This window comes from Hoplias malabaricus, chromosome 6, assembly GCF_029633855.1.
Source record: "Hoplias malabaricus isolate fHopMal1 chromosome 6, fHopMal1.hap1, whole genome shotgun sequence".
Classification (NCBI taxonomy): Eukaryota; Metazoa; Chordata; class Actinopteri; order Characiformes; family Erythrinidae; genus Hoplias; species Hoplias malabaricus.
In genome coordinates, this window is record NC_089805.1 from 25085930 (window position 1) to 25112627 (window position 26698).

General features: G+C 40.5%; 2 protein-coding genes across 4 annotated transcripts in view; one reads left to right on the plus strand and one right to left on the minus strand.

The window, feature by feature from the left end:
• Nucleotides 1-22045, plus strand: part of rhbdf1a (rhomboid 5 homolog 1a (Drosophila)) — a 50598-nt gene extending 28553 nt beyond the window's left edge. For 2 of the 3 annotated variants that reach the window (XM_066674410.1, XM_066674409.1), the window contains exons 2-19: nucleotides 958-1102; nucleotides 1486-1625; nucleotides 3240-3350; nucleotides 6819-7032; nucleotides 8011-8217; nucleotides 9512-9634; nucleotides 9728-9888; nucleotides 10838-11089; nucleotides 11242-11353; nucleotides 11460-11534; nucleotides 12602-12763; nucleotides 13846-13946; nucleotides 14130-14193; nucleotides 14316-14410; nucleotides 14574-14649; nucleotides 16385-16485; nucleotides 18708-18861; nucleotides 20093-22045. In XM_066674410.1, coding sequence (XP_066530507.1) covers nucleotides 986-1102; nucleotides 1486-1625; nucleotides 3240-3350; nucleotides 6819-7032; nucleotides 8011-8217; nucleotides 9512-9634; nucleotides 9728-9888; nucleotides 10838-11089; nucleotides 11242-11353; nucleotides 11460-11534; nucleotides 12602-12763; nucleotides 13846-13946; nucleotides 14130-14193; nucleotides 14316-14410; nucleotides 14574-14649; nucleotides 16385-16485; nucleotides 18708-18861; nucleotides 20093-20512 — 2685 coding nt within the window. In that variant the 5' untranslated portion in view covers nucleotides 958-985 and the 3' untranslated portion in view covers nucleotides 20513-22045. The remainder of the gene's footprint in view (nucleotides 1-957; nucleotides 1103-1485; nucleotides 1626-3239; nucleotides 3351-6818; nucleotides 7033-8010; nucleotides 8218-9511; nucleotides 9635-9727; nucleotides 9889-10837; nucleotides 11090-11241; nucleotides 11354-11459; nucleotides 11535-12601; nucleotides 12764-13845; nucleotides 13947-14129; nucleotides 14194-14315; nucleotides 14411-14573; nucleotides 14650-16384; nucleotides 16486-18707; nucleotides 18862-20092) is intronic. The other variant, XM_066674411.1, reaches the window with a different exon arrangement.
• Nucleotides 22046-22070: 25 nt separating this feature from the next.
• The window catches only part of aanat2 (arylalkylamine N-acetyltransferase 2), a 7076-nt gene continuing 2448 nt past the window's right edge, over nucleotides 22071-26698 (minus strand). Inside the window, exons 2-4 of the mRNA XM_066674955.1 lie at nucleotides 25494-25665; nucleotides 23350-23504; nucleotides 22071-22376 (exon numbers count right to left, since the gene is read on the minus strand). Coding sequence (XP_066531052.1) covers nucleotides 22071-22376; nucleotides 23350-23504; nucleotides 25494-25662 — 630 coding nt within the window. The 5' untranslated portion in view covers nucleotides 25663-25665. The remainder of the gene's footprint in view (nucleotides 22377-23349; nucleotides 23505-25493; nucleotides 25666-26698) is intronic.

Consider the following 26698-nt stretch of genomic DNA (forward strand, 5'->3'; position numbering starts at 1 on the left):
TATGGACCACGGTTGTGTTAGATACTGTAGTGGCGATTGTTTGGCTGTTCACAGCTGTGTCTTTTGTAGCTAGCTCTTGGTGGTTCATACTCTAAGTCAACTCTACAACACTGGTGCTGGGTGTGGCACTGTATTTTACGTGGTGCTGTCACAAACTGTTCTACACTGTGAGAAAAACTGTCACTGTGTCACTGTCGTTGTACCTTCAATGAGACATTTTAATTACCTTTAATTAAGGAACATAATTGTAACATATGCCCTGTGAAGGACTGGCGCCCCCTCCAGGGTGTGTTCTCGCCTTGCGCCCGATGATTCCAGGTAGGCTCTGGATGTAATGTACCTTTAAGGAACCCAACTGGACTTTAAAGGTACGGCAGTGGTATTAAAATTACGACACTGTTTTTCATTTTAAGAACATTAATGTAGCTCTACACTACCTTTTTCTCTGAGAGTGTGTATATACTATATGACAGCATTCCTTCTGAAATTCCTAGGGGTCTTGTCCCTCTTTGCTGTCTTAACAGTTTCCGTTGTTGTAGGAAGGCTTTTGACAAGGTGATTATATTTAACATTCACAAGAGCAGTTGAGTTGAGTTGTACTGATGTTGCATTATTAGTTTAGCATCACAGCTACAAGTTCAGTGCCTCAAGAAACGCAGTTCCACAACCTGATTCTGGGGGCCTTGGAGCCCTCAAAGCCTGGCATTGGGCATGGTGAAGTTAAACCAATGTGCAGCTGCTGTAGGATGTCTCATTTTGTTTCTTGCTTTTCTTTGTTCTATGCACAACTGGACGTTTGTGTCCACAGTTTGTGTAACCTAAAGTAGTTGAATCCACTAAGGTCTAATACAAATTTAATATAAATACACTGTGCAGGCCCACTTAAAATGTCTGTTCATATTATCTGAGTTGGCCATGCATTCATTCACTTTCTTTTCTCTCTCTCTCTTTCTCTAGCTGGCAGGCGTGTGGAGGGGCAGGCAGCATGGCTGAACCCAGGCGAGACAGCACGAGCAGCCTTCAGAGGAAGAAGCCCCCTTGGCTCAAACTGACCATTCCTACTGCTCAGGCATCTTTAGATGAACCTCCAACATTTGTCCAGGTGCAAGACTCCTCCTCTGTTTCCCTCTCTTTATCCAACCCACCAGTTCAGTTGCTGTTGCCAAACTTCATTGTTTTAAATTTATTAAAGCAGTTAGCACACTACAGCTAGACAAGTTATCTATAGCCTCTCTCTCTCTCTCTCTCTCTCTCTCTCTCTCTCTCTCTCTCTCTGCCTTGTTCACTCCCCTTTTCTTCCTAACCTTTTTTTTAACATTTCTCTTTGTCACTCTTGCTCTCTCATTCTTGTCCTCTCTCTCTCTCTCTTTTCGCTCAGTTCAGTAACACTTTGCTAGCACAAAAATTCCATGTTACATTGCCTTTGTCAAATCCATGACATACACATGCAGTATCTTTTTGTCCCTCTTTTCTTCCCTGCAACAGCCCGTGAAGAGGCAGGGGTTTCTCCGCAGCGTCAGCATGCCTGTCGAAACCTCACATCTCCCCTCCCCACCGCGCGACCTTTTTGACCCCCGCCGAGCTCCACTGCAGCGCCAGGCGTCCATCACGCAGACCATCAAGAGGTAGGAGCCATAAGCTGAATCACTGGCTTAATGTGAGGAGGAAGCCGCTTATGGCTCATTTACTTTGTGGCATACTGTTTTAAAGCTGCTCTGAGCTCACCAAATCATAGAGAGTTAAAACAACGAATCGTATTTCACTTCAACCCTTATCCTGGAGAACCCCTGCTCTGCACATTTAAATGTTTTTCCCTGCTTTAACATATAAAAAAAAGATCTATATAAAAGGATCTTGTTCGTTGGTTGATATTTTAGGTTCTCACTCACTCAACTATGAAAACTATATATTAGTTTTAGAGTAGTTCCATAGTAATTTATAGTAGTGTGTATAATCATTCTAGACTTTGTGTGTCAGATACATCAGTTCATCTGATACACATTTCAAAAGGTTCCTGAACTGTGACGTTTACACCAGGACACAACAGCTAAGTGCAGGGAACAGTGGTAGAACATGTTAAGGTCAATCAGTTTTGCTTAATCCCTGAGTCAGGAGTGTTCTTTCGAAATATGTTTCAAGTGAAATAGATTTTAATTGAATTCACCTTCCCCAATATGTTGTTCAGTTCCATCTTGATAGTTTGGTTCAGTCAAAATATTTTAGGATAAGTTCAGTTATTGAAAAGCATTTATTAGTAAAAGATAGTGAACATCACAGAATCCATGAGCCACAGTTGACCCACACAACATAGTTGTGTTGATCTTATACATTTAATTAGTGTTGAATGTATGTGTACGTTTAGTGCATCAGTTTAATAAGTGAGCTATAAACATACAGTTTACATTCACATACAGTCTATTATGTGCAGGGCAGAGTAATACCAGGATAATAATTGGCAAGCACTGCTCTGGAAATAGCTCAGAAATAGGGAAGAAACTTGACTAATAGACATGCACACTGTTCATTTTTGCCTGTTTCCATGCCATGTTTTGTGCTTATTGTGGTTCCTTCCCTAGTCTCTGTCTCCAGACCACATAATGATGGTGTTATTGGGTGTTGCAGCATGAGCATTTGAGCCACAAATCATTGTTGCTAGGCTCTGCTGCACATTTGTTTGCAGGGATTGTTGTTGTTTTGTAATGGGCATGGGCATGTGCATGTGATAGCCCGTCCAGATCAGATTCCTCAAGGTTTGGCTTCATTTGAATTGATATGGAGAGCAGATGGCCTCATATTAGATAAATAAAGCTCCAGTGAGTTGCTGTGTGTTCCGTCATGTTGTGGCATTGAATTATGTGTGGTGTTTTGTTTGGGAGTATGTGGGCATATGCATGTTCCAAGAACATGTGGGTTTCAGAATGTATATTTTGGATATTCGTATGCATGTGTTAGTCCTCTATCACATTTTCACCCCTCCTGTCCTGAGCTGAACTCATCTGGTCTTTATTAAGCCTGCTGTGTGTGATTATACATGTTCCGTAATCAGAAACTCCTCACAATGGATTCATTAACGCTCTCAAGCCAATTGCTCTGGCTCTTTTAATTACACTGTCTGGCTCTCTCTCTTCCAGCTGTTTTCTCATGCTTCTTTCTCCCTTTCTCTTTTTGTCCCTTTTTCACCTTCCTGTCCTTGCCTCCTCTTCCTCCTCCCTCAACTCCCACCTGCATCCCATCTGCAGCAGCAGGAGGGTCCACTTTGAGCGGATTAACACGGTGCCTATTAAGGGTCACCGTGCGGGACGCCGTAGTTTCAGGAGGCACCACCAGTCCCTTTCCAGAACTCTGATCAGGTACACCCACCAACCACTGGACTAGGCCACGAGTGGTTATTCAAACAGGATGCAAACAAAAAGAAGATACATTTGTACCGTCTTGGAGGTATGCGGTTTTTGATCCTGTAATGCAGGTCAATAGAGTGTTCAATCACATATACTGTCATCAGTCACACACTCTTGAATAAGCATGAAGCGAAATGATAATATAATATCACGATTACCGTGGCCAAAATGATCACCGATATCAGTATTATTGCAGTGTTGGTCAAATGTACTGAAAAAGGTAATAAAGTACTGATAAACAAACTGAAGTAATCTCAGCCAGGTTTATATTGAACACAAATACAATCAACTGGAATATGTACTCCTTTAAATAAAGTTTAAACAAAAACAGACATAAATCAACAATAGCCATGCAGTCTAGGAGGCATTTATTTCAAATAGCTTCCAAAATACAAAGAAAAATGCTTTTGAATGTAACCTTAAAACATTTAAGGTTTCTGCATAATTTATTGTGAGTTTGTAATAGTGCGGAAGGTGTTTGTAATTCTGGTTAGAATGCATTTATTTTTCAAACTGGTTTTCAAACCGTGGTAATCATGGTAATTTTCATTGAAATGGAAAGAACCTTCAGGAATTTAGCTGTGGTGTACCGTGAAACCAGTAACCATTTCATGTCTACACTTGATTATACAGTGCATATAGGTAATAGTGCCAACTGGTTGTGCCATTTCCATATAGCATGCAGCAGTGACCCAGTAACACACACTTCAGTGTATGCCCTCCTGACGAGGTCATGTTTTTTTTTTTTTGTAATGCCAGGTTACTCTTTTGTGCATATTCCAGAATTGCAGGAGTTGTAGGAGGGTGTGAAACATATTTTCAGATAAAGCACATTTCTCTGAATGGCAGTTAACATGCCTCACATAATTCCATTCCCCAGGCCTTTGTTAGTGACTTATTATGGTCTTGTTGTTGTAATTGCAGTAGGCGGGCACACTTAGGCTGCCTCTGTGGAAAGAGAGGGATTGGCATAGCTCACATTTGACATCGCTCACTGTTGCCATTCTTTGTGACTGAATTAGACTGATAATCGTGGGCACATGCCTCGACTCAAGATGGAAATCTGCATTCTTCACAGTGCTTTATTGAGTCTTTTGAACATTTGGAGTTTCCTCTATCTTTGTTGTATCGCTTCACCTCATGCCCTTACCAGCTGGCTTTGTTTGTTTTTGCTTTTTTAAGAAGTCTATTATAATTATAATGTGCATTTCTCAGTGTAGCATATTCTATAACAGATAGGGAGAGATTAGATTACGATCTTCTGTGTTCATCAGGGCTAAAGGTGTTCCACAGAATGCAGGACTATTCATAGTAGCCCTTGATGAATGTCAGTCTATTACTGTGTCACAGCCGTGGGCATGAGTGTGTAAAAAATTATGTAAAACTTTTATAGCACAATTACTCTATTTACTGGCAGCAGTTTCTACAGTGATTTTGCAGAGTTAGTTGTTCAATGCATACATTAAGTCCAATCAAGTACATCAAGTATTAAACAGTGTAGGGCTGGGCAATTAATCAAACATGAATTGAAATCCACATTCAGAACTTCTAATCAACGTAATGGGTGTACATCGATTATATTGTTTATTTTTATGATGTTATGTCCCCACTGTCTTTTTAAAATCATGCTACCAAGTTGTAGTCATGTGATTCTGCCCCTGTTTGCCACATGCAAGCAAACTAAACTCAGAGGTCCACCAAGCGACTCGAGCAGCTCATACCAAAGACAGCCACAGCGTCTGTGGTTTGGACGTGTTGTACTTTGACTCTAATTAAGGCGACACTTAACAAAAAGAAGACAAATGTAAACGCTGACAAAAAACAGTTTCAGCGACCAAAGCACAATCACACACCAAATATAAACAGTGTTCAAAGAAAAAAAAAAAAAAAAGAACAAGGAACAAGCAACAGCATCATTAGAAGAAATATCCCAGCTTTAATACTGGAGCATATTTACAGAACAAGCCTCGTCACTGAACTATGAGAGTCAAAAATACATAAACAAGATAATCGTTCATTCATCGTAATCGTGGTAAAATGTACAATTAACCGTGATATTGATTTGTGCTCATGTCGCCCACTATTGATACATTGTAATATACCAAAGATGTTTTCCCTCAAACTATATTTCCATTTTATTGTGGTTGATATATTGTCTCAGAAATAATTGTGATAAAAATTGAATTTGGAATATAAAAAGGTTTAATTAATGAATACATCATAAATATAATAAAACCACTGTTTTCAAAACACACACAACAGAGAAAACCAGAGAACAAAACCCTGGCTAAAATATCAGTGACATTCATTCTTATGTAAACAAACACAAGTAAACACAAAGTGTGATACTGAGGTCAGCAAGAATAATTGAGGAATGTATTGTGCGATACATCGATAATGTAATTATTGTGAGGCCTAGCTTACACCCACATTTTGTACTATTATAAGGAATACAGTAGTTTGTGCTGTACATCAGGTTCTGTGAACTACAGGCACATTCTTACACACAAACTCAAGCTTCTACATATCATACACAATTTATAACACTCATATTACACCGGCTAGGTCTCCTAGGTAGAGTTTATGGTGTAATCTTGTTTTTGGACCGTAACTTAGAAGGATTAACTGTATTAGTTGGCTCTCTGGAATCTTCAGCCATCATAAACCATTTATCCCGTACTGATTCATATTTGTTGCATTATACTGTTATTCTTTGGAGGCTTCTGATGTGGTGTACAGTTACATCTGTGCACTTTAAGGGGTCTAGATGCCTGTGCATTTTGAAAATGGTAATCTAATTTGAGACTGTGAGAGCTAGAATATAATCATATCTGGATATGTGCGTGGTTGGTTACAAGCGTAGGGTGTAATGAGTCAAGAATGAATCAGTTGTTTGCTCTTTTGTCTGGTTGTGGCTTACTGCCAAGTAGCAGTGGGTGGGGCACCCGTCTGTGTGTTTGTTTGTATGTGCGTCTATGTGTGTGTGTGTGTGCGTGAGTGTGTGTATGTGTGTGTGTATGTCTGTGTGTGCGCGTGTGTGTTTTTGCACTCAACCACCAGAAGGGACTTTCAAAGTCTGTGTCCGGAGGCATGTCTGGACAAGCCTCCCTTTTCTTCAAACCACCTGACCATCTCCGTCTCTGTTCTTTTTCTCTCCATTTTTCTTTCTTTTTTCTTGGAATATGCTTCACTAGTTCACTGAATTTTCCAGTCACAGCTGCACAAGCGTGGAAATAACTTGTTTCCTTCCAGCTTTGCTGTGCTGTGTCTTTCTACAACAGAAAGCCACATGCTGTGGCCTAAACTGATCAGCAAGAGCAAACCTGTGGAGAACAGTCGGATGAGGGAGAATGGATTTACTCTGTGAGCATAATGAAGTCCATGATCTGAGACTGAATAGACTGTCTTGCTTGCTGGCAGGGGCACGGCGGACTGGTTCGGGGTCAGTAAGGATGGTGATGCCACACAGAAGTGGCAGAGGAAGAGCCTGCGACACTGCAGCATGCGCTACGGGAAGCTGAAGCCGCAGGTTATCCGGGAGATGGAGCTGCCCAGCCAGGACAACATCTCTCTGACCAGCACGGAGACACCACCACCTTTATACGTGCCCTCATCTCAGCTTGGGATACCCAAGGTATAGCTATAGCATGTGGAGGATACGTGTACACATTTCTAGTTTAGAGCATATGTGAAAGCATCTTTTATTAATAAATTTTTGAAAAATATCACTGCAGGTTGAAGCAGAGACCTAAAAAGCATTTAACCAATCAAAACAAAATATAACTGGAATTTTTTTAAACACATGGTACCAACAATTAAAATATAGAAAATGGACTTAAATATTGCAAATTTCACCTAAATATATTCTTCAAACATAAATGACATACAATAACGATATGCCATAATAATCAGTATATATTTTAGAAATGTTATTTATAAAGCATTTATTATTTATTTTTTTATTTTTTACCATTTGTGTTGTCTCAAGGCAACTTTGCAGAATCCCAAAAACAAAATAAGATTTGCTGTGAGCGTGACAGAAAACTACCTCAGAACAAGAGGAAGAACCATTGGGAAAAATCAATGCTAGAAGAAAACTATAAAACATTAAGTATTCAGTAGTGGAAAGGGAATTCTGTATTTATTCTATACTAATTTTATTATAGCTTAACTTGCTATTTAGCATTCTTTGCTGCTCCTTGCTGCCCTACCATATTTCTTTAATCAATTTGTTAATTAAATTGTCTGGACTTTGAATAAACTATGCTGTTAAGTCAAGTAAAATCGAATATTATTAAGATAATTTTTTGCGGTTCTGCTCTAGCAGTAACAATGTCCCATAAGTAAACACGATAAATGATCAATGAGGTGTTTTCAAAATACTGACTTCCACTGTGTGGTCTTTAGTTGCAACGTGCATATGAAAATGATTTACAGACATGTAAGGATGGGCGTGCTGTCTACTTTCTTTTTTTTCCCAGATGTCCGTAGACCAGATGTCCATACACTACTTGTATGTCTACGATGATGTCTTCATCAAGACGCATGCACCTGTTTTATATTATGGTCTGTGTCCTACGTTTGACGGTTATTTTGTTTGTAACTCAATCAGATTGTGGACCCTCTGGCCCGTGGCCGGGCATTCCGCATGATGGATGAGGTGGACGGTTACAGCGTTCCTCAAACTCCCATTACTCCCGGCGCCGCCTCCCTCTGCTCGTTCACCAGCTCCCGATCTGGCCTCAACAGGATACCACGCCGACGCAAGCGTGAGTCCGTGGCCAAGATGAGCTTTAGAGCAGCAGCTGCTTTGGTCAAGGTGAGCTCGAGAGACTGATCAGATATTTACCACTTAATCTGCAGTGAATTACAAAATTGGTGTGCCCCAAAACTTGTTACATATTTTATGACTTTTTACATTTTATTAACTGGTTTTACGTATTAGTATGGGTCAGGTCAAAGGTACAAAATAAAATACCTTCTGAAAACAGTGGCAATGGGTGAATATAGCCTCCCTGGAAATGATAATGACAACAAAACCTGATCAATAATGATTTCACATCAAATAGTGAGCATTCATTTTGCCACCACATGGTATAAAGCAGAGGTGTACAACTCCAGGCCTGGGCCCGTATCCAGCAATGTTTGGTGAATCCTCTACTAAAACACACCCCTTAAACCTGGCAATTAACAGATGAGTTCAGATGAGAATCAGGTGTGTGTAAGCAAAGGAATCACCAAACTTTGCTGGATACTGGCCCTCCAGGCCTGGAGTTGTGCACCCCTGTTCTAAAGTAGTATAAGGCCATGAGAACACATGAAATATTCCCCTTGCTTTTCAATAGAGGGCACAGGGCTTTGTAAACACTTTGGCTGTTCATTCTTTGTGTAAAGGTTTCTTTTTGGGCAAGCAATATCCCAGTGTGGAGGCTGATGTATAAAAAGGTCCATTATAACAAAAAATTGCAAATGATCTTTTGTCATATGTAATATGGTTGGCACAGTGGCGCAGCAGGTAGTGTTGCTGTCACACAGCTCCTTGGACCTAGAGGTTGTGGGTTCCTGTCCCATGCCGGGTGACTGTCTGTGAGGAGTGTGGTGTGTTCTCCCTGTGTCCACGTGGGTTTTCTCCGGGTGCTCCAGTTTCCTCCCACAGTCCAAAAACACACATTGGTAGGTGGATTGGCAACTCAAAAGTGTCCATAGGTGTAAGTGTTATGAGTGAGTGTGTGTCCCTGCCTTGCGCCCACTGTTTCTGGGTAGACTGACCCTGAACTGGGTAAGCAGTTACAGACAATGAATGAATGAATATGTCATATTTATCATGTTCTATAGGATTAGAAGGTATTTGGATGATTCTGGCATGCTAAATTGATGGCTAGCTAGTTTAAAATAACTGCAGTGGAAACCTAAAATAGTCATATTTAGACATACAACATGTCTTGATTGATTGTCTACATTTAGAGTAATAGGAAATTGTGTAATTTTTTGGCAAAACTTTTTTTTATTTCTCTACCCAACAATTTAATATGATAGTTGTTTTTAAAGCAGCAGATAAATTTACATTAATTCAGAGAAGAACTGATCTGAGTGTGCTTATGTGTGTTTTTCAGGGACGCTCTATAAGAGAGAGTACCATGCGGCGAGCTCACAGGCGCAGCTTCACGCCAGCCAGCTTCATTGAGGAGGATGTAGTGGACTTCCCTGATGAACTGGACACATCCTTCTTTGCCAGGGTGAGTGATTGTTTGATGTATGACCCACTCTGGGTCCCCAGGGCTGTATAGGGTGTACAGACTTACCCCAACTCTGTTTGTGTGCGCTCTCAGGATGTGCTCATGCACGAAGAGTTGTCCACGTTCCATGATGAAGTATTTGAGTCTCCTTCTGATTCTACCACAAAGGATGTGGACAGCAAACAGCTGGACGAGTCAGAGCTGACAGGGAGCGCTCTGGACAAAAGCGAACTGGAGAAGAGTCATCTGATGCTGTGAGGCTCCCACTTGTTCAGCTCTTTTAGTTCTATGTGAACCACATAAGTGATAGAACAGATTTCCCCTGATCTCACAATGTAGTTAATCAGCCAAGATAGTGGTGCCTGAAGTTTGCTTCTTTAGTTGTTGCTGGAGCTGGAAGAAATATAAGTAAAAAAGCAAAAGTAAATACGGAAATATAGACAAGTAAAAATAAAACTATATCTATATTAAAACATAGTGAGGTATATGCAATTAAATAGTATACAGACACATGATGGCATGGCTCCAGGGTTTTGGGTTCTGCCTTGGGTTACTGCCTGTGAGGAGTGTGGTATGTTAGACCCCCCCGCCCCCCAAATTAAAAACACATGTTGGTAGATGGACTGGTTATTTAAATGTGTCCATAGGTTTGAGTGAAGGTGTGAGTGTGTGGTCCCCTGTGATGGACTAGTGGTGCGTTCCTGCCTTGTGCCAAGTGATCCTGGAAATGTCCGGAGCCTACCTGGAATCATGGGGCGCAAGGCAGGAACACACCATGGAGGGGGCGCCAATCCTTCACAGGATGACACACACACACATACACAGTCACACGTTCACTCACACCTACGTACACTTTGGATCGCCTATCCACCTACCAACGCATGTTTTTGGACTGGGGGAGGCACCCAGAGGAAACCCACGCAGAGATAGGGAGAACACATTAAACTCCTCACAGACAGTCACCCGGAGCAGGACTTTAATCCACAATCTCCAGCTTCCTTTAGCTGTGTGACTGCACCATCGTGCCGCCCTTATATTACTTTATAATAATAATAAATTTCCTATGTGATCTCTAACAGACTTGTTCCTGTGTTTTCTGGCACAAAATAACACACTCTTATTAATTACATGGCCAAAGAATCATGACCCTGACTTTCTTCCAATCTCTGAAGCTATGAAAAATGTATCTGTGTTCTTTTCTAGGCCTCTAGAGAGAGGCTGGAGAAAGGCCAAGGAGGGAACCCCTGCACCCCCCAAGGTCCGACTGAAGCAGGAGGTGGTCAGTGTGAATGGTCAGCGGCGAGGCCAGCGGATAGCTGTGCCAGTCAAGAAGCTCTTCGCACGAGAGAAAAGGCCTTATGGGCTTGGCATGGTGGGTAAGCTGACCAACCGAACATATCGCAAGCGCATCGACAGCTACGTGAAAAGGCAGATAGAAGACATGGACGATCATCGGTAAGCATGTTTGTTCAGGCTTTTATCCTTGTCCAACACTGTTCTTGACGTTTAGTAGCCACTCCTGCTCTAGTTTCCATTGAGATTTTTGCTATGAATAGACAACTAATTGAAAATCATTTTGCATCATTTTTTTCTTCCCTTTTCTTCAGACCTTTCTTTACCTACTGGATCACGTTTGTCCACCTACTCATCACAATTCTAGCTGTGTGTATTTATGGCATAGCACCAGTGGGCTTCTCTCAGCATGAGACCGTTGATTCTGTGAGTTCAGCTGTGTCCTCATACTTTGGAAATTCTGCCATTTTATTTAGTTTTGAAATCACCTGGTGTAAATATCTGATAATGTTTTTGTTTGTTTTTAATTAAGGTTCTAAGAAACAAAGGTGTGTATGAGAATGTTAAGTTTGTGCAGCAAGAGAACTTTTGGATTGGACCAAGTTCGGTATGTCACTTTAATGTACATAATCACGTGTAAACAATTAAGCTTCCTTTTTTTTTTAAATAAAAAAGCCCTTGCTCTTAGAAAGTTGCAATAACTGTGTCATGGGGAATCACAGGTCTGCTTGTGCTACCACAGTTCCAGCTCCCAGCTTCCAGGGACAGTTTTAAACTCCAACCTAAAGCAGAACCATGGTTACGCTCTTAAATGAAGGGAAAATAATCACACTCCTGGGGTTTGATCTGCTTTGCGAACTGAGCAAACTCGGTTTACATACAGCCTTTGGCACATTTGAAGGTGTCTATTGAGATTGTGCATTCAAGTTCCCCAGTGAGGCAAGGAATGTCCACTTATTTAAAGTCAATATTCCTGAATTCAGAGAATGTTTCTTCACCATTTGTTAGCTCTTCACTGTGTTTGCGCACTGGAAAATGATACAGGGTCTGTATGCAACATTGGCTTGGTAAATAGGAAAGAAACTAAGGGTCTTTGTCTGAAATGGCTCAGGGTTTTCTCACTGATGCCGAAAAAGCAGTTGGACGATGGTAAATACACAGAACGTTAACAAGCATGAAAAAGGTTGAGGATGTTGCTCTATTCCTGCTCCATAGGTGGGTAACCCTAACTTTCCATGAAAGTGAATGCCTACTGAAAATGCTACAAAATTAAACAGCTCAAATTTACAAATGAGATTGTGTGGTAATTTAAACTTCAACAACAAACATACAGTTACTACAGTCAGCTTCTTAAACATACATATTTTTCCACCTAAAAAGATGCCGAGCTTCTGAATGACAACAAAAGGAGGGGGGAGTGTTTGCTGTGAGAAAAGTAGTTCTCCAGAATTGTCTACATTTCCTTTAAGAGCGTGGCCACCCTGGTTTTCCAGGTTGAACTTGTCATAGTTCCTCAGAATCCAGATGGATGAATCTGTGGTTGTGCAACAGACCAGTGTTTCCCTGTATCACTGTGATGTTGATGTTCGTGTAAAAACCTGTATTAAATATATATTTTTGTAATATTACAGTTACTGTTTTTGTCTCCACTGTTCATCACTTGCAAACATACAGGAGGCACTGATCCATCTGGGAGCCAAGTTCTCACCCTGCATGCGACGGGACCAGGAAGTACATGATTTGATTCGGAAGAAGCGCGAGACAGAGCGAAACTCAGCCTGCTGTGTGCGGAATGACCGCTCAGGTTGCCTGCAGACCTCTGAGCAGGAGTGCTCTGTGAGTAGTAGATGCCTTCAGAATATTCATAGACCTGCTGATTGTAAATACTTCGGTATATATTCTAAGATGATATAATTATACAATAGTGTGGGGCTGGCACTGAATATTCAGATATTCGTTTGTTAGGTAGGTATTCAGTTTATAATTTTGAGATTTTTATTTTTTGGTTGTTTTTTGTTTTTATGATAAATTTGGCGATAAAGGTAACCCTCCACTCCACATGTGTTCAGCCTTGTCAACATAAAAGTCTTGAACGAAGCATACAGCAACGTACTTTCAATGAAGCACAGTTTGTTGCACTGTACCCTTACTGGCACCGTGTATGCATGAGTTAGCGAATGTGAGTGGAGCCATGCTGGAAGCCAAAGTGTGGCTTTAATTTTACAGCGGGAGCTGAGAGCTGATTTTCTGCACAATATGACTGGCCCCAAATATTCGGGTATTCAGATATTTGTTCATGGGGTATGTATTCGGTTTCTAATTTTGAGATTTGGATATTTTTGGATGAATGTGATTATCGATAAAGGCAAGACATTCAGGCTCCAGCAGTAAAAACAGTGCTCTGCCTACTCTTATTCAGGCTCATCAACATAAAAGACTTTGTGCAAGTGAAGGCTAAACCTCAGATATAAACAGCCTAACATGCTAAAACAACACACTTACAACAAAGCGAGGTGACATCTCAGTTAATTTTGTGAGCTTTTTGCCTGAAATTAGAGCACCTCCACTCAAACTGGTTAAATTGTGTATACTCTGTGTCCTTAGGTAATGAGCTAGTTAGCAGGTTAGAGAATGTAGCGAGCAAAATTGTGCTTTGAGCCACAATGCAGCCTGGAAAGAGGGATATTAAAGCAGAGGTCGGAAGCGGATTTTGTTAATGACAATTATATACACCAACCCACTCTCAGAGTATTCGAATATTTGCCGAATATCCCAGCCAAAGCTTCGATCCAAGAAATGGTATTCGGGACATTCCTACAATACAGGATACAAAATTCCAGTTATACAATACAGAATGCAATAACTCCATAAGTGATTTGCTCTTTATTTATTCATTGTAAACCCCCTCAATCCCACAGAGCACGCTGGCTGAGTGGGTGAAGTGGCCAAAGCATTTCAGCACCCCCCTGCTGGACAGCAAGCCACGCCAGTACGGCTCTGTCTGCCATCAGGACCCCAGGTGAGATAAGTCTTTGTCAGAGTGTTTGTAAACATAGGAATTGCAGATTGCACTTCACTTGTTTTGAACATAACTTAATAAAAATGAAAAATGTTTTCACACCAAAAAAACTCCCTTAAAACACAAAGTAAAACTTGAAATTCATATTCTACCCTAGTAACGAGTGTGCTTGTCTTTGTGCAGGACCTGCCTTGAACCAGCCTCTGTAGCACCTCACGAATGGCCTGATGACATTACCAAGTGGCCAGTAAGTGCTGCCGCAGAACATTTTATTGACTTTGTTGCACACTGTTGTGGTGGTTGCTGTATATCATTAGTAAATGGTTGTAGCATGTGTATGATTCATTGGCCTCTCTGATGTTTTTATAGATTTGCACCAGGTATGACACAGGAAACCACACCAACCTGCCTCATATCGATTGCACAATCACCGGCCGACCCTGCTGTATTGGAACCAAAGGGAGGTGAGGGCAGAAATAGACATGCATCTACTACATTCACACGAAAATATTGACATTGCATTTGCTGTGGAGTTTGATTGAAACTGAAAATTTCAAATGTGAAAGTAGTATCCAGTCTTTTCAGTGATAGCTACAACATTCACACTCTATTTTTCATCCTGTGCAGGTGTGAGATCACATCCAGAGAGTACTGTGACTTCATGAAAGGTTATTTCCATGAAGAGGCAACACTGTGTTCACAAGTAAGTGTTTATGTTAATATCAATATCAGTGCCACTAAAGAGCCTCCACTGTAACAAGAAATCACAAACTGTATGAAGTGTGCAAGTGTGAGAGTAGTTCAAATAACTGACTGCATATAATATTTATCAATCATAACCTTAAACAAACTTGGCATACATAATGCACTTATATGGTAAGTGGGCAATGTACAATGAGTGTAGAAACAAGAGGGTAATTTTAATGTTTAAGAGAAGGTTCAGCTGTATTTCACATTACATTTGGTGAACTAAATTTCCACCACAATTCCACCGACATAAACTGACCTGCGAACCAGAAAAATTAGTTCCCAACTGGAACCTGCTCTAGAAACATGCTCTATTTGTGTGTGTTTCTTGGGCTGTGATTGGTGTGACACCATGCACGTTGGCCAGAGCCTCGGCTCGGCATTGGTTACTTCACAAACTCAGCAGGACGGCTCAGAACTCAGCAATATTTACACACGTTATATCTCACAGAGAGAGGAGTACTGCTGAATTTGTCTTATTTCACATGTGCCTTTGTGGTAGGGAGACATTGTGTTTTTATAAAACTCCATATAGCTGCACACAGCCTCCTTAAACTTCACATGCTTTAACCTGTTACACTGAATCAATAAGTAATTGTAATTCTTAAAATCAACAAAATGTTCTTAGTCTTCTTTGTTCTTTGGTGGTAGATCATTTATTTTAAAATAAAATGAACAAGAGAAACACTGATGCAGGTGTTATATATTACGAACAAAACTTTGTGCTCCTTTTTTCGTTTCTGCATTTATTAGTACTACCCTCCATATTTTCTGTACCACACAATCAGAGAATAAAAAGCACATGTAAACAAAGATATTGATATGAAGCACCAAAGTCTCTCCAGACCTTCCAATGACAAGGGTATGTATTTTTGGTGTTTTTGATGTTTTTGAAATACCAGAAACACCTCTGTGACAATGGCTATATGGTTAATGGCGGTCCGTCAAAACTAGGCATGCCTAGTGTCTCTTAGGACTTGTTTAAATAGTACGGGTGTTTTTCCTTTGGTTTTACTTTAATACTACAAGGTATTAATGTGTATACCGTCTGTACATAATTTTACCCTGTTGTCAGTATTGTAACTGTTATACTTCTTTATTTTAGGTGAAATTAGCATAGACAGCTGAAATAGTCAGAGAGGCTAAATAAAACAACAGCTTGCACTAGGCTTTCATCCAGACACTTAACAGCTCTGAACCCTTCTGTTGCACTTCTAGGTCAATGACTTACTCCTAGACTCTGACCAGAGAATTCTTCTCCAGTCTTTGTGCTAATAGCTGTGAAGGTTGCCATGCTAATCTGGTCTGGGTTTGGCAAAATCCCCTTTTTGTCTGAGAGGGCACACTGTGTTGGCTCAGGCGCCTGTGCCAGCTCTCTGTGTAGTGTGGGGTGGCATGCCAAGACTTTTTAAAAGGTGTTTAAAATCACTTAATGGGTGGGAAATGATATTAAAGTTGAATGCTAGAAGTATTGCTGGCTGAGATTGAATGCTAGTCATAAAGCACTTTATGTTTTAGTGTTTATGACTTTGAAGTTTAGAAGATGGCTTCATTAAAGGACCATAAACACTGTAAAATACCTGGCAGCTATAGTTTCCAGTGGATTACTGCATGTAATGTAAAATCTTTTTTTTAACCAACAGTAGCATATTTTAAAACGAGTAAACATCTTTTTCTCTCTTTTTTATCAGGTGCACTGTATGGATGATGTATGTGGCCTCCTTCCCTTCCTCAACCCAGAAATCCCTGACCAGTTCTACCGACTCTGGCTGTCTCTCTTCCTGCATGCTGGGTAAATTTCCTTTTGTCCTTCCTGCCCTGCTGACAATTTGATTGTGCATATGTGGACTATGAGTGTCTAAATATCTAAATCAGCATCACTCCAAAACATTTGGACTGCCTAAATGCTGAATTTAAATGATAGATAAATATAACATTTACTCCTCTAGGCTTAGAGATGCAATAAACTGCATAGAACTCAAACATCTCCTAAACACTTATTCTCTTTTTAAGCGCAATAAACTTATCACTAAATATCTGTCAAATCTATAAATTATTCTGATGCTGGTATGTTTTAAATATAATTTACGGCAAGGCTGCTATAATTCCTGTGTCATTGTGACTTCCAAATTACACAAAAGTCAAATAACTCAAAGCAGCATCCATCTTTTGCCTATGCTGTTCAATGTCATAAAGACATCACTGACCAATAAATGATAATTCCCTTTAAAAGAACACTACGTAATATTTTTATCTTACATTACAGCTTTAAAATCATTGTGGTGTTCTACTGACCTGTAATAGAGCCTGTGTCATTGCTATTCTAGGATCTGCATTAGGAGGAGCCCCAGGAGCAAAAAAAAAATAAAAATCCTTCCTAGTTTTCCTTTAAAGAACAGTGATATTTTATGCTTTAGGCATTTCAGTAGACAGTGTGTGGGTACAAACGGTGGCACATGAAGAGCTGACACACAGAGGCACGTTTGATCAGCGAATCTATTTTGAGAAGCTGCTGACTAATGCTCTGAAGACATGCATTGCTTTTTACTCAGTGTTCTCACACTGGACAGTAATTAAACTAAGTGCCAAACACAGAGCTCCCCTGAGCTCTGCTGTTTGGATGTTTCCCTTTCTTAAGAAGGCTCTATAGATTAACTGTCCAGCACGTGCACCTGCCACACACACACACAGACACGTTACCAAGCCATCTCACCTTGCCATGATCTCGATATGTTACTGTAAATGTATGTCGTGGGATTAGTGAATTTTGTTGTAATTATATATTTATGAGATGACTGTGCGTACAGTGCTCTTGGTGCTAACTTAGGAATTTAAAGTGTGGAAATGGAAATTAAAGTGTATTTAAGTTATTAACACACCTGGCATTGAGATTAATTATCAGAAGAGGCATAATACCTTATATGGGGAACCCTAATGACGTCATTATTCACAGTGCGCTCTGTAAGGCGTTGGTGATAAGATTCATGTTTTGTGATGGGGGATTGGGAATGAGACACATTGGTTTACGGCAGGGTACATCTTCTTCGAAGGTGTATTTGGAGTCTGCAGGGCTCTAATGGATTGAGAAAAACTGAAGCTTTACCATTGTGAAGGAAATGTGAAAACAGGGTGCCTGCTCATAAACAGATTTTATCTTTAGATGCGTAGGTGTAGCTGTCAGCTGTAGGTGCAGGATGAAATCGGAACGTTAGAGAAGCTGCAGGATCACAAAATTGGAATGTTATTAACTGACAGAATCAATCACATAACCTCAACCACAGAACACATTTCTTATTTTTATAACCAGACCTTTTTTTAAAGATTATATAAATTCAGTGTTTCAGTTAAATTACTAATGCACTGTAGAAAGTTTCAGGAGCTATTGACACTACTCACTGTAAATGTTATTCCCTAAAAATGAGTGCTTTTCTTGTTGATTTAAAACCCAGTGTGATACAGAACAAAACAAATAATCACCCAAAACAATATTCATTAAAATACTGCCCAACTACTTGCTTGCATTCAGCAGACTTTGTAAATAGTGTGTAATATTCAGAATTATTATTATTGTGTAATTATTCATTCATTATCTGTAACCCTTATCCAGTTCAGGGTCGCGGTGGGTCCAGAGCCTACCTGGAATCATTGGGCGCAAGGCGGGAATACACCCTGGAGGGGGCGCCAGTCCTTCACAGGGCAACACAGACACACACACATTCACACCTACGGACACTTTTGAGTCGCCAATCCACCTACCAACGTGTATTTTTGGACTGTGGGAGGAAACCCACGCGGACACGGGGAGAACACACCAACTCCTCACAGACAGTCACCCGGAGCGGGAATCGAACCTACAACCTCCAGGCCCCTGGAGCTGTGTGACGCTACCTGCTGCGCCACCGTGCCACCCCTATTCAGAATTAAGAGCTTTCAAAAAACTTATATTTGAATACTAGTTTTTGATTTTCTTTTTTGTTGTGTGTGTGTGTGTGTGTGTGTGTGTGTGTGAACCAGGATTCTGCACTGCCTGGTTTCTGTGATATTTCAGATGACTATTCTGAGAGATCTGGAGAAGCTAGCTGGCTGGCTGCGTATCTCCATCATCTACATCCTCAGCGGCATCACAGGGAATCTGGCCAGTGCCATCTTCCTACCCTACAGAGCAGAGGTGATCACAGCTCACCCTTAGAAAAAAAAAAACATATTAGAATGCTTGGGTGGCTAATAACAAGCAAATACTGGAAAGCAGTGAACGTAATCACATTGCCTTTTTGTCGGTCAGTGGGTTTGAAATACAATACTCTTAAAATACCACAGTACAATACTCTCCATTAATTGTTGTGTTTATTTAAAACAATTTGGCCCTGGCAGCTGTGGCCAACATTTAATGTATTTCAACATATTCATTTGCCTACGGTTATTCACCTTTGTATTCTTTCACCATGTCAAACAAGACATACACATTTGTTATACCATATTTACCATACATTTGTACGTTTGAGGTTTTAATGGCCTTACTTGAATTTAAATGGATAGCACTGAAATTTCGTTACTCTTGTGAATAATGTTGAGGGTAGGGCTGGAGGATATTGTCAAAATTGACATCACAATATTTTTCTTAATTTAGGTCAGTATGATTTAATCCAGAGATAAATATGAACAATATAAAAGCCAAAGAAAAAAAACTACTGAGAACAAACCAGAAACATGACATCAGCATCAAACCTAAACCTTAACTTGGAAACTGTGTGCTGTGAACTGACGGCAGCACCCTGTAATGAATGTCAGTCAGTGACACGTGCTGTAAATAATGTATATTAAAATATTGGAAATGTGTTTAAAAATGTTTATCATTGTTATAGAAACATTTTGTATTACGATATACACTGATATTGACTTATCGTTCAGCCTTAGTTCAGAGCAGTAATATGAGTCTGCTTTCACACCTCGTTACTGGCGGCTGAATCTGTTGATGTTGAATCAGGCTGGACATGTGGGTGTGTTCACTGTGCTCTTCTCAGCTAATAGATGAGGAGAAAAGCAATAGTAGCATTTACACTGGTCAAAATCCATAACCTTTTCTTATTTGTTGAGGACTTATGACAGCAAAATCCTCCCAAAATATTTACATATAAAGATATTATTGTACTATATTATCTCTTTTACTCAAATGTGATTCCATTAAAAATGTAGACATTAAGAAAGCAAAAGTTGGTGGACTGGCCATGCCTAGTGTATGTGGAGGTGGGCCTATGACATTCAACGACGGTATACTAGATTTAGCATAGTATGGTACTGGTGAGACACCACTGACAGTGTAGTTAAGGTAGTTCAGTTCTAGGTTTAAACCTGATGAAAGCAGCCCCCAGTCTCTGACCCAGGTACCCTTCTGTGTGCAGGTGGGTCCAGCTGGGTCTCAGTTTGGTATCCTGGCATGCCTCTTTGTGGAGCTCTTTCAAAGCTGGCAGATTCTGGCGCAGCCATGGCGCGCCTTCACCAAACTGCTCTGTGTGGTGCTCTTCCTCTTCGCCTTCGGGCTACTGCCCTGGATCGACAACTTCGCACACATCTGCGGCTTTATCTCGGGCTTCTTCCTCTCCTTCGCCTTCCTGCCCTACATCAGCTTCGGCCGCATGGACATGTACCGCAAGCGCTGCCAGATCCTCGTCTTCCTGGCCGTCTTCGTGGGCCTGTTCGCCGGCCTGGTGGTGCTCTTCTACGTCTACCCCATCAAGTGCGAGTGGTGCGAGCTGCTCACATGCATTCCCCTCACAGACAAGTTCTGTGAGAAGTACGACCTCAACGCCCACCTCCATTGAAAGAGCTGGAAAGGAGGCAGAGCTGTGTGTATAAGAAGGGGATTGGACTGGAGTCGGCTGATGTCTCGCATCGGTCAGCAGCCACCTCAAGGTCCAGCAGAAAAAGAACATAGGCTGGATGTTGTCCCACCTCTTGAACTTGGACGATGATGCTTGTGCTATTTTTTATTTCTCTCTTCTCTCAGTGCAAGTTGGAATGCCACTTTTTGACCATTGTGATGACTCTGAGAATGTTTTTTTTAAAGTGTCCCCCAAAGAGTTTTATTTTGTCTGTAAAGCAGGGTGTCTCGTGATGGCCTAGCTCCAAACTATCTCATACACACTTTACAGTATTTGAGGATGATGTGGGAGAAGAAGCACTGGTACAGACAGAAAACATATGCTAAAAATGTGTTGTTTTGTACTTTTCATGTTTTAGCATGTCACTAAATCAGGCAAAGGTTTAACCATTGTCCAGACGACCTCAGAATCCAGGGACAAAAAAAAAAAAACAAACAAAACAAAACAAAGAAAATCCATAAACAATCTATACCTTCAGTGCCTTGGTAAATGTACCTACTACTGCCATATTTTGGTTATGTCAAGCACTCAAATGTTATTCTTTTATTTGTGTACTGCTTCAAATGGAGTAATGATTAAATTCTAAAGGGTAGTGTTTTAGCTACCCATTTATTCACTTGTTACAAAATACAGCTTAAACAATCTGCACCTCGCATGGTTGTCTGCCTGTTTCTTACTGGCCAGGTCCTAATATTATAATGCATATTTGCTGTGGAAAACAGGGAACTAACTATCCAAATAGCCTGTTTAAATCTATTTAAATATTCACCATTTATTAAGGACTTGAGAAACTGACACTACATTAAAATACACACAAATTGAATTGTAAATAATTTTATTGTGAAAGAACATCTGAAAGAAAGAAAGAAAGAAAGAAAGAAAGAATGTCTGTTATACTCCATAAATTATGAGATTTCAGACTAAGTAGTTGAAGGAGATGTTACATGACATAAACCAGTGAAAAACATTTGCTACATATTTTTACAGTCGCCATATGAAAAGTGTGTTGCTCAGTCTCTCTGTCAATGGGCAGAAAATAATCACAGAATTATTATTATCATTATTTGTTTTTAATCATTTGTTTACCCATGTTACCCAAAGAACTTTTAAATGGTTTTGGTGGAAACACAAACGAAAATGTCTGACCATGAACTCAGTAATAATACATTCATGTAAATATAATTACAAGTGTTTACATATGAAATACAATCAATACAATGTGTGCAGACCCTTTAAAACCAATACAAGTTGTGTGCTATCCTGTATTGCGTTAATTTACTTATCCAGCCTCGTGTTTCATGCCGTTCTGCCGACTGCAGCAATTCCGGTCTCATGATGTCAACACATTTCAGTCAGGTACTGACTTGGAAAGTCTCTGATATGGTGGATGGTGACCCAGAGAGGGAAATATTTAGTGTTTAGTGTTGCCTGGGCTTTCTTTTCTGAGCCATCGGTTTTTGCTCTGTATATGAGCATGATGTCCATTACTCAAAAAATTTTAACAGCCGCTGTTGCGCCGTGCATAGGCCAGCCCTCCGAGCATGTACTCCATCTCTCTGAAGTGGAGGGATCCCACTGAGATGGCAGAGGGGCCTTTCTCCTTGAAGCCGGACTTCTCATAGAAGGGCACGAGGAACTCCTCACAGATGAGCAGAGCCCGGCGCAGGCCAGGCAGACAGCGCAGGTACTGCAGGTAGCGCCACAGCAGGATGGAGCCTTTACCCTGCTGCCGGCAGTGACGGTGTACAGACAGAACGTGGATGTGGACGGTGGGAGAGTCCGGTATGTGCAGCGTCAAAGCCTCCTGATCAGACAAACAGGACATATTTAGACTCATGACATGATGGTTTAAAAAAACCTAAAAATCTCAAAGGACTGGTGAAGTCCACAGTTTAAACACTTATCTAACAGCTCTCATCCCTCTTTTTTACAAATGATCTCTGTCCAATGAAAAACATCTTCAAAATATTTACAGGAGAAGGAAAAAACTTTCTTAACTTTGAATGGAATAAACGTAAAAAGATTGCATTCCAAGTAATTTTGGAGTATTTCCATTGGTCCATTCATCATTAAATTTTCACACAATGAGAAGAACAGCTGCCAAATGATGTAGTAAATTAAAAATTGAGACATACATGGAGATGGTGACAAAACCCAGGAGGGGAAATGCTAACATATGCTTCCTCTGAGACAAAAGCTACTAACAATTTCACTGGGCAGCTCAGTGTGTTTGGAGGAGACCCATAGCAGCCAGTTCTCTTCTATCTACTAAAAGACACCCATGTTGGCGTGCTGGGGAGACAGAGGGCCAAAAGAAGCTAATCTATGGCACCAATGGCCATTATGAGTGCTTACTGCCTGCCTTAATCTTCACAAAGCTTACCCCAAAGGGAGTCAATCACATTAAGAAATCTCTAAATGACTTGCATATGTGGTTTGCTGTGATTTCTAAAGATACGGCAGAGGTACTGAGCTAGATCTTATACAGTGTCAAAACCACATAAGCAAATATCATTTGAGCTACTGTTATTATTACTACTCTGTCTTATTACTGATGTTAGCCTCATAACACCAGATAACAAACATGGGTTAAATATTTACACTGGGGAAGGGGGAAAAACACAGCTTTATTTAAAACTTCTTTGGCTTAGTTGTAAGAGTCGTAAGTGTTGAGCGTTTAAAGTTGTTTATTTTCCCAGAGACCATTACATTAATTCACTGACATGCATACAAAATAGCTAACAGAAAAGCACAGTTCGCTTGTGTTTATGCTTCACCTGTGCCAGACTCTCCTTGTCCCAGCCAGATCCAATGATGAATGCCACCAGCTGTCCCCCCTCGAACCAACCCATGGAGAGCTCGGGACACTGGCCTAAGAAGCTCAGCACCTCGTCCAGAGTGAGCGGACACTCTCCAGATACAGAGATGAAAGCTAGAGGCCAGACGAACAGATAGAGAGACAGACATGTGTCGGGGGGAATCAGTCACAGAGGATGAGAGCAGTGATGATCCTGCTTTCATACACTAACACAAACAACGGATTATCTGCAGATTAGCCAGGAGTTCAAGTGTCTGCCCACAATCAAATTAACCTATCGGACATAATCCTATTTCATTGCTTTCTGTGTCGGTTGGTGCTACGCAAAAGATGAGAAGTGATGCAGAAGTCACTGCATGCGCAACATGTGTTATTCCTATTGAAGAGTTTAAATAGCTAGTTAAATAGCAGGAAAAAGTTTAAAGGAATATCTAAACCTTAAAATGAGGCTTATTATCTTAGTATGGGCATATTATTCAGTAAATATGTATTTTTCAGTAACTACAATAAAAATACATTTATAGTATAGTATGTGTGTGTGGCTGTACCAAGCGTCTTGAAATATTTGGTCAAAAATATTGCTCCTGTTCAAACAATCCCATCAATCAATTAATTCATCCGTTCATTCATTCACTCATTTCCACTAGAAGAAAGGAAAATACACAGAGATCTGTTCGAGGTGATGTTGAGAGTTGTATAAAAATTAGCATGAACTGATTCTGGAATCGGATCTTCATATTCCATGTTCTGAAACTATGGAGAATCTTTTTGCATTTTTTGAAAACTACTTTAACCCATACAAATGTCAGTTGTATACTGCTACAAGTTAAGAACAGGGAGTTAAGAACACATCTCTGATCCTGGAGAGCTGGTGTCCAGCAAAGTTTGGTGGTTCAACAGATGAGCTGAATCAGCCGTGTGTGAGCAGTAAAACTACAACAGCCTACCGAACAGTTGTGTGCTCCTGGTTAAAATGAATTAGAGTCAGAAAAATGAACAAATCTTTTTTTGTTGTTGTTGTTGTTTTGTTAAAATCACCTAGTCCTGCTTCAGTTTAAGTGGAAACATTTTTGTACCATTATTAGAGCTGTCAGTTTAACACAAACATATGTAATTAATCTGGAAATTTTTTGCAAATTTGGCCTCCCATAATTCCCCAATTTTACAGAGGAGTTCGGAAAGTAGGATACATTATTTTTAAGCTGAAATATGGATTAAATGTCATAACTAATTCTCACTCTTAATCTCTCTCTCTCTCTCTCTCTGCATGTTTTTTTTGTGCCTCAGGTTTTTTTCTTGTTCCTCTGTAGTACACACATGTATCTTCTATAAAGTTGTTGAAGCTGAAATAAAGAGATGTTTTATTGTCTGCTGCAGTTTTTTCCACTTTAAGCTTGTATCTGGGCTTCATTGTGTTTGATGTTAACTATCTCCCTGAAACCTTTACTCAGCAAATTGAAAGATTCTAATTTAAAATATTATAAAACCCTTACCTGAAATGTCATAGCAAAGTAAAAAGAATGGTTTCCTCTAAAGAGTTTGTCTTGAAAATCACTATACACATCTCCCTTTCAAAAAACGAGGAAATACTAGCATTTTAACTTGTGATTAATCCCGATTAATCACAATATTGTGATTAATGCGATTTTAATCGATTGACACCACTAGTTATATGCATTATCGGGAAGATATGAAAATACATTTAGAAATGTAAAGGCCTAAATACTGGAAAATTTTCATTCTCCAAAATTATTTCCACAAAACCAACCCCTGTAAATACGGTTGAAAGCTGCAAAAATCCTGTTTTGAATTTGTTGTTGCAACATCATTCAAACCAACTCAACAGAGCTGCATATTCAGGCCACAGCAGTCTGCCAGCTGGTCTTAGCTGTTCTTATAAAGTGTTTCAGACTGGCCTGCTTTTCAAATGAGACACAGTACAAAGCAGCATGGACCATAACAGTGTAAATTTCATATAACACACATTCATTTATTCATTCATTCATTTTCTGTAACTGCTTCATCCTTTTCAGAAGTCCTGAGCTTACCCAGAATCACTTTCTTTGCAAGAAAACCACCTGTTTCTGTGTGTGAGTCTCTTACCTTCTCTCTCGATCTCGAACACACTGATGGCGTCCTGTGGCGTGAGGTTGCGGAACTCGCTGGCAGGCAGTGTGTGTCGTCGCTGCCGGAGAGGGCTGGACACTGTCAGTGGGGTCTTCAGGTAAAAAGGCTTCAGGAAGGGGGAGCTGCTGACCTGCTGAGCCATCATCACCTACGCAAAGTCACACAAGCTCACACACACCTGACTCAACTCACTAGGACGTATACAAACACGACAGGATGACTCCTGACTTCAAAGTGCACTGCCCTAAATCTCTGCCTCACTTTGCTATGCTCCCCTCAGTTCATTCAGTGACTCTGTGCTGTGGTCCAGGTGCTCACAAACACACACTCTCTCTCTCTTAGTCACACTCAGTCTGTACTGGCCCTGGCCTCCTCTCTTTCTCTTCTCCTTCTCCCCTCGAGCCCTCCCACATCTCTCTATCCAGAGATATCTCCACCCCTCCCTCTCCCTCCATGACCTCTCCTGACCCCTCTCCTGATCTCCTAAAGCGCCGTCCTCTAAAGAGGGGTGGATAGACAAGCACACACGTGCGGGAGTCTCAGAAGCTGCAGGTGTCAGGTGAGCTGCGCCCCTGGAGCTTATGAGGCACTAATACCCCACAGCCATGCTGAGCAATACACTTCACTCACTCATCCCAAAGGTACAGAATGAAGCTCCATCACTTCCAAGACTTTAGAAACAGGACTCAGCAGTCCAGTGCTGGAGGGTGTTTTATTAAGTCTCCAGTCAATCTTGACATTGGGCATGGTCATTAATGGAAGGGGGAGAAAGAGGGAGAACACACCAAATTTATCACAGACATTCAACCAATGTTGGGCAACTTGACAGTGACACTACATGCATTGCCACTATGCCCCTCGGGGTTTGGTCAGTTTAGACTAACTCTCAAAGCTTTCCTCAAGGAAGCCTAGTAGTTTTACTAGGCTACTATCTAAGTTTGGCTAAATATTGCTTTTCTATCATTAATATATATATATATATATATATATATATATATATATATATATATATATATATATATATATATATATATATATCACTGTGTAGCCTAATGCAGCTGGTTTCCAATGACTCTTTACAGAGTCACAAAAAATCACTCAGTTTTGCGCAGATATATTTTACAGAACAAGGAAGAGCAGACTCCTCCTTGTTGTTTTAGCTAGCTAGCTGAATAACAATA